At 34.2% G+C, this 7,347-nt stretch overlaps 2 protein-coding genes across 2 annotated transcripts in view; one reads left to right on the top strand and one right to left on the bottom strand.

Moving 5' to 3' along the window:
* The first annotated feature begins 2,472 nt into the window (after positions 1 to 2,472).
* Positions 2,473 to 5,800, top strand: LOC107041503 (osteoclast-stimulating factor 1). Its single transcript, XM_015262080.2, has 5 exons — positions 2,473 to 2,705; positions 2,887 to 2,933; positions 2,996 to 3,113; positions 3,654 to 3,865; positions 4,821 to 5,800. Exons 1-5 carry the CDS (start codon positions 2,645 to 2,647, stop codon positions 5,049 to 5,051), a joined length of 669 nt encoding a protein of 222 aa, XP_015117566.1. The 5' UTR covers positions 2,473 to 2,644; the 3' UTR covers positions 5,052 to 5,800.
* The window catches only part of LOC107041502 (gamma-tubulin complex component 4), a 9,012-nt gene continuing 6,712 nt past the window's right edge, over positions 5,048 to 7,347 (bottom strand). The window contains exons 4-5 of the mRNA XM_015262079.2: positions 6,046 to 6,446; positions 5,048 to 5,471 (exon numbers count right to left, since the gene is read on the bottom strand). Of these exons, the coding sequence (XP_015117565.1) occupies positions 5,220 to 5,471; positions 6,046 to 6,446 (653 nt within the window). The 3' untranslated portion in view covers positions 5,048 to 5,219. The remainder of the gene's footprint in view (positions 5,472 to 6,045; positions 6,447 to 7,347) is intronic.

Raw genomic sequence — 7,347 nt, 5'->3', positions numbered from 1 at the left:
TATCAATGGAGCTCAGTTTAGATTCATCACAAAGGGCAAGAATTGTTCTTTGCATTGAAAAAAAATTATTAAATTTCATCACCATTTCAACCTGTCATTAATATTTTTAAAAAAGTCAAGTGTCCATTTTACCCCAACCTCCCCTACTCTTTGTCTCTAAGGAATTCACTCATTGATTGATTCTCTCGACAAAGGTCGTACAAATCTTCCAGTATCATGATGGTTGTTTATTGAAGCAAGAAACCGTAATACAACGAGTGCACTTATCACGCCTTAGAGCTATCTGCCACTCGCAGAATCTCTAATATTCGAGTCCAACACCTGAAATTTGTCACAATAGTATTTCTAATGGTGTAGAATTTAATTATTAATGAAATTTGAATTTACGAGTTGGAGAAGTTATATGCTGTAATTACCGAAAATTTTAATTAATTTTTTCCGGCCATTATAGCGTCTTCGGAAGATCCTGAAAGAAGGTATGCCAAGGAACGTGAGATCGATCTACACGGACAGAAATTTTTGATAAAAATTATCCTAGCCTTCTATAAAAGTGTATCATGAGTCATTGTTTCCTCATTTCTATCCTGAAATTCAGTAAAAATTAATATATGATTATCAAATTTTATTCTACGTTAGAGGAATTTTATCCTGACATAATAAATTTTACCCTTCCAGTCCAATAATTTTCATGTAGATAAGAACGAAAATTCTAGAACGGTTGGTAAATTTTACCCTAGCGGTGCAGTAATTTTTACTCTACTGACACGGTAAGTTTTATTTTTATCAGGATAAAATTTCTCTAACGTAGAATAAAATTTGATCATCATATATTAATTTTTACTAAATTTCGGAATAGAAATGAGGAAACGGTGACTCATGATACACTTTTATAGAATGGTAGGATAATTTTTATTAAAGATTTCTCTCCGTGTAGTAGTGTTTTCCTGGTTCCTTTGACTCTATTCTCGGTTCAGTATTCCGAAAAGTTGGAGCTCCAAAAGGATTAAACTTACCCATCCGCCCGGGCAAAAATAAATACATTAGCAAATTTTAGTGTTTTTTTCCCGGCCATTATAGCGTCTTCGGAAGATCCTGAAAGATGCTATGCCCAGGAACGTGAGATCGATCTAGCAGTGTTTTTCTGGTTCCTTTGACTCTACTCTAGGTTCAGTATTCTGGAAAGTTAGAGCTCCAAAAGGACACTTACCCATCCGCCCTGACAAAATTAAATACATTAGTAGGGGCGGGTGGGGTAAAATGGACACTAGACTTTTTTTAAATCATTCATAACTCAGAAACAAATTTATCAATTGAGCTCAGTTTAGGCTCGTCACAAAGGGAAAGAATTGTTCTTTATATTGAAAAAAAAAAATTTATCAACATTTTAACCCCTCCTCATTAACATTAAAAAAAAGTCAAGTGTCCGTTTTACCCCAACCTCCCCTAAATTTTAATTAATATTTTCCGGCTATTAGAGCGAAAAAAGTGAAATGTATATTTATTTGGTGTAAAAAAATGACGGGTTATACATATAGAACTCATTGAGAAATTCAGGATATTCAAGGATCTATGAGTTGATTCCAATCATTCAAGCGACGGGCTATTCAGAACTCTCAAACGTATTTGGAAAAAGTAAAAAAGTGAATGCCTCCTAATGGCCCACTAAATTATTTCCATACGATTTCTATAGGTTTGCGCCTATACGAGTCACTGCCACATGTATAGAAACATTTCGTATGGAGTTGCGACATTTCTCTACGTTTTTCTCTGGAGCATGTATACATCTTTCGTATGAAAAGAAAAATTTATGTAAAAATTTATGTATAGAAATAATTCGTATAGAAATATCCGAATATCATATACGATTTTTTCATACGTGTAGCTCTATAGCCCCATTTGAATTAAGGGTGCCAAGTGAATTTGGCGATGACCTTGAAAATTGACATTCACCAACAAAGTTATAATTTTTTAAATTAATAGTATTAGATAGATGGTGAACATCGGTGACAATTTTAAAATTTTAGAACTTATGGATATCGAGAAATTAAATAAACAAAATCAGTCTTATACGCGGCCTCTTATGGAGTTTTGATTAAATTGAACGTTTCAACCCCCTAGGAACTCAAGAAAAATTTGAAAAAAATTGAAGATATGGGGAATGATGTGTTTAATGTGATGGCGACAAAAANTTCGTCGGATGGATGAATACATATTTCTCCAATGATGGAGGGAAAGAAACATTTTTTTTTATTCTTTTTTCAAATTCACTCGGCACCCTTTAACACTGATTTAATCTTGGGATTAAATTTAATTTTTTGTTCCTGGGATAAATTTGAGATACACTCCCGGGTAAAATAATCCATCCAACATCCAAATTTACTTCTCTTCTTATCTAAAGTTTTCGTTACCCGGAGCTGGTGCAACCGGTCCTAAGAGTTTTTTTTACAATTTTCCTTTTACCATATTCTTGATTATTATATGACATATTCAGTGCGCCAGCACATTGTCGTTTTGTGGCAAAAAATACTGAGGAGATCCCTTAATAATCTTCCTCTTTGCATTGCAAATAGTCGACATTTTCAGCATTGAAGGCCTTATCGTAAATAATTAGTGATAAGAAGTTTTGAATCAGTTTTGAGTCATAATGGCGACAGGGAAGACGTCTACGAAGTCCCCTCAGCCCCCCAAACCGGTCAGAAGGCCAGGTATTCACTAAATAAAATTATGTCATTAATTTGTGATTCACAATAATATGATGGGCTAATAATTAATCGAGGGATATTGCACGAAAATTGTTCAATCACAGTCAAAATAAGGGAATTGATTCCTAACCTAGTTTTTGTGGTCAACATGTCGATAACATTATTTTGTGTTTATTGTCCCCAGGAAAAGTCAAAGTTGTGAGAGCACTGTACAATTACACAGCTCAACATGTAAGCTAATGATTTTAGAATCACGTGGGGATTATTAATTGAGGGATTTCGATTATCCACAGGCGGATGAGTTATCGTTTGAGGAAGGTCAGTTGCTGTATGTTCATGATCTTGACACCGATCCAAACTGGTGGAAAGCCAAATGTGGGGAAAAGGAGGGGCTGATACCCTCTAACTATGGTGAATATCATAATTATTGAAGTTTATTCATTAATTGAAGGAATTTGCTAAGGGATTGGCGAGATGATGGTGGAAGGAATGAGTTTATAATTTTGTTATGGCTTATTTTGGAAATATCTGCGGCAGGGGTGGGTCCAGGGGGAAATGTCACAAGAGCTCTTTTGTAGAGAATTAATTTTTCTATTTAAGATGTCTTATGACATTTTTCAGTAAATCGAGCAATTTTGGAGATATTCGGAAAGTAAATTGTCGATGATTTTTGCAGTCGCGATGTTTTCTCATAAATCAAATGGGCTCAGAGATATTTCCAAAAAAGTTTTAATTTTGCTTCATTACCTGAATATTGTCTGTTTTATAGCAAAAACTATTTGGCAAATATCTTAGAAACTAGCGGATCTAGAGTAAAATATCACATGAACTTCTTGTGGAGAATTAAATCTTTTACTAAAATGGCATGTAATGGTTTCGATGAAACCAGTACGTCCAGAGATATCTCCGGAATAATTTAAACCATCGATATTTTCAAAATAATATCAACAGTTGAGGAACAAATGGAGCAAGTGGAGTTGCCCCTTCACGAGGCAGCCAGGCGAGGCAACATCTCATTTCTCCTCGAGTGTCTGAGGCAAGGGGTGTCCCCAACAGGCCTGGACTCTGCTGGCAACACTCCTCTGTACTGGGCAGCACGTGCAGGCCATGTAGACTGTGTCAGACACCTTCTAAGTCTCCAAAACACTGGAATCAATGCTCAAGTAAATTATCTCCACCAATTTTTCCATTTTTTTTGTTTTTTCTGACGAAGAACAAAGCATAAAAACCAATACAAATTTGAATAAAACGATCGATTGTCATGCACTGTAATCATTCGAATTTAATTAAAGTATCTAATTCATTTTATTCATTAAATTCACGTGAAACGCCAAATTTTCAAGTAATGAAATAAAAGAAATTACACGAGATGAAAAATTTTCATGGAATTGATATTTTTAATTTCGAATGAATCGAATAATTTTAAGGAGTTTAATTAAAGTATCGAATTTAATTAAAGTATCTAATTCATTTAATTTATTAAATTCACGTGAAACGCCAAATTTTCAAGTAATGAAATAAAAGAAATTACACGAGATGAAAAATTTTCATGGAATTTATATTTTTAATTTCGATTGAATCGAATTATTTTAAGGAGTTTAATTAAAGTATCGAATTTAATGGAAGTATCTAATTCATTTTATTCATCAAATTCACATGAAACGCCAAATTTTCAAGTAATGAAATAAAAGAAATTACACGAGATGAAAAATTTTCATGGAATTTATATTTTTAATTTCGATTGAATCGAATTATTTTAAGGAGTTTAATTAAAGTATCGAATTTAATGGAAGTATCTAATTCATTTTATTCATCAAATTCACATGAAACGCCAAATTTTCAAGTAATGAAATAAAAGAAATTACACGAGATGAAAAATTTTCATGGAATTGATATTTTTAATTTCGATTGAATCGAATTATTTTAAGGAGTTTAATTAAAGTATCGAATTTAATTAAAGTATCTAATTCATTTAATTCATTAAATTCACGTGAAACGCCAAATTTTCAAGTAATGAAATAAAAAACATTACACGAGATGAAAAATTTTCATGGAATTGATATTTTTAATTTCGATTGAATCGAATTATTTTAAGGAGTTATGCAATTAAATTTTCAGAACAAAATGGGAGATTCTCCACTGCACGTGGCGTCAGTCCACAATCACCTAGAAGTAGTAAACCTCCTCCTGGACTCAGGAGCCAGCCCAGCCCTGAGAAATAACGATAATCTACTAGCCGAGGAGTTGACAACAGACCCTGCAATAATCAACTCCATTCAAATGAGCCAGCGAAACTGCGACAGGGATTACGGATACAGTGCTGAGGACTACAACGACGACAGTGATTGATCAATTGAAAGAATCCTCCTCCTATTTATTAACCAACGAAACTAATTACATTCAATCCATTGAGTATTGAGTGCTTTCTGATCGTCAATGGAGTATTTAATACGTTTTATAGCACTTGTTAAACAATTTCCACAGTAAATACTGTATTTTAAGGTTTTCATGATTGAATTATTGGATTTGTTGGCTGAACCAGCGATTGAAGTCCAGGCGAAGGAGTAGTTGAGCGAGATGCTTTCCACTTGGCTGGGCTCGAACTTTGTTCAGGGTCTGAATGAGAACGTTCATGAGGCTTGATAATGTGTCTGTCAGCATTTTAAGCTCCTCTTTTTCCGTACTGAGGAGGTTTGTCACCTCCCACATCGAGGCCTGGAGAATGAAGTCGTCGCAGAGACGAAGGAGAAGACGAAGAAGACCATTTACCTGGGGGATTAAGTGATTTTATGAGTTTGTGGGGGGATAACGTTTGAGGAATGGACTTTAGGGAGAAATGTGACAAGCGGTTTTTTATGTAGAATCTCATCATCTTCAAAAAAGCTATTATAATTTTTTCTGATAAATTTAGTGGTTTTCGAGATATCGACGAAATTGCAAAATAACTTGAAAGATTCGATTTTTTAGTTTTTTACGCAGTTGTGGATAATTCTGCAATTATCTCTGTAATGAGTGATTCCAGGGTAAAATGACACATAATATTTTTTATAGACGATTTCGAGATCTACAATAAAGTTCGTATGAAGTTTTTTGATAAACCTAGTGGTTTTCAAGATATTTTCAACATTCTCAAACATTGTTAAACCTTTGATTTTTTAGTTTTCTTCATGCAGTTGTTGGTAATTACGCAATTATCCCAATAATGAGTGATTCTATGAAAAAATGTCATAAAACAATTTTAGTAGAAAATTTAATAGACCACAAAAAATATCTTATGACGTTTTCTCCTGAATTCATTAATTTTCGCGATACTCCCAAAAAACCGTCGACCCTTCCAACTTACTGGATTGCTGTGCTCCTCAGTATTCCCCAACAAGAACGTCTGAGACATGATATTCGCCAGAAAAACCGAATGTGCCCTCTGCACATCCTCAAAATTCTCAGTACTCTTCATGCAGTTCTCCATAACCGTGTACTGGCTCTCCAGGACGTCCACCTGAAGGTAATACTGCAGATTATCCAGAATGAAGATGAGGTTGTTTCGAAACTGGAGGACTCCAATGTCGATGTTCTTGGTGCGTGTGTGCTCGGTCCACAGACCCCACAGATTGATCTGTGTCTTCTTAACCCTCAGAAGGAACCTGAAGATTGTGTTGTAGTTGTTGAGGGCTTTGGGGCTGAAGAGAAGCTGCAGAGGCCAGACCACTCGGTACTGAAGGACTATCATGCCCCACCCCAATTTATCTGTGAAATTAATTCATCACAAGTCAGTTAATCGAGGTGAATTAAGAGGCGACTACAATGATTTTTATAAGTCGCAGGCTATTGGGGTGAGATTTCTCATGCATTGAAGATCAATTATACATGTTTAAAAACGAATAATAATGCAAAAAAACAATTCTTTATCGTTCGTTTGCCAAATTTTTCGAAAACGTGTACAATAACAGTTGCGAATTGGTTTTTTGAAATTTGACTCCTACACAGCTAATTTCGTTTTGTTTAATGTAAAAACTGGCGCCATTCATGTAAAATAGGCAGAAAAATTATCCTAAAAATATTTTAAGTATATTTTATTTTATTTAAGGCCCGGGTGGATTATCTTTCGAACGTTATCTCGATTGTTTTTCCATCTTCAGAATGTGAAATATATCACAATTTCTATTGGATTTTACATCTCGCAGGAGCTCCTAAAAATTATGATTGTACAATCAAAAAAAGTAGACAAAAAACTGAACATTTTCAAATAGTGTTTTTAATAAAGATTAAGAAATAAGTTCGATAGAGAGGAAATAGCGAATGGATAATTTACCATGGTAACAAGCGATCTGATAGCCATTGACTACTGTGACAAATGATGACCTAATAGCCATCAGATATATCAAATTATTAATTTGCAATGTCCTCCCTATTGGCTTTATTCTCCAATATTATTTAAAAACACTCTTTGAAAATACTACAGAGATATTGTATGACTCGTTATATATATATTTTTTTAAGTATTGTAATTGATTTGTCTGGTTTCCAGAGCTGGAGGAAGCTTTGATACAAAACGAAACGTCGCGAATTGACAATGTATTAGTATTTTGTACTGTCATTCTACCATCCTGTGATCCATATCCTACTCTTTGAAAATGTTCAGCTTTTT

Source organism: Diachasma alloeum, unplaced genomic scaffold (assembly GCF_001412515.2).
Source record: "Diachasma alloeum isolate Michigan unplaced genomic scaffold, Dall2.0 Dall_scaffold_00366, whole genome shotgun sequence".
In the NCBI taxonomy this organism is placed as follows: Eukaryota; Metazoa; Arthropoda; class Insecta; order Hymenoptera; family Braconidae; genus Diachasma; species Diachasma alloeum.
This window is presented reverse-complemented; position numbering and strand designations above follow the sequence as displayed.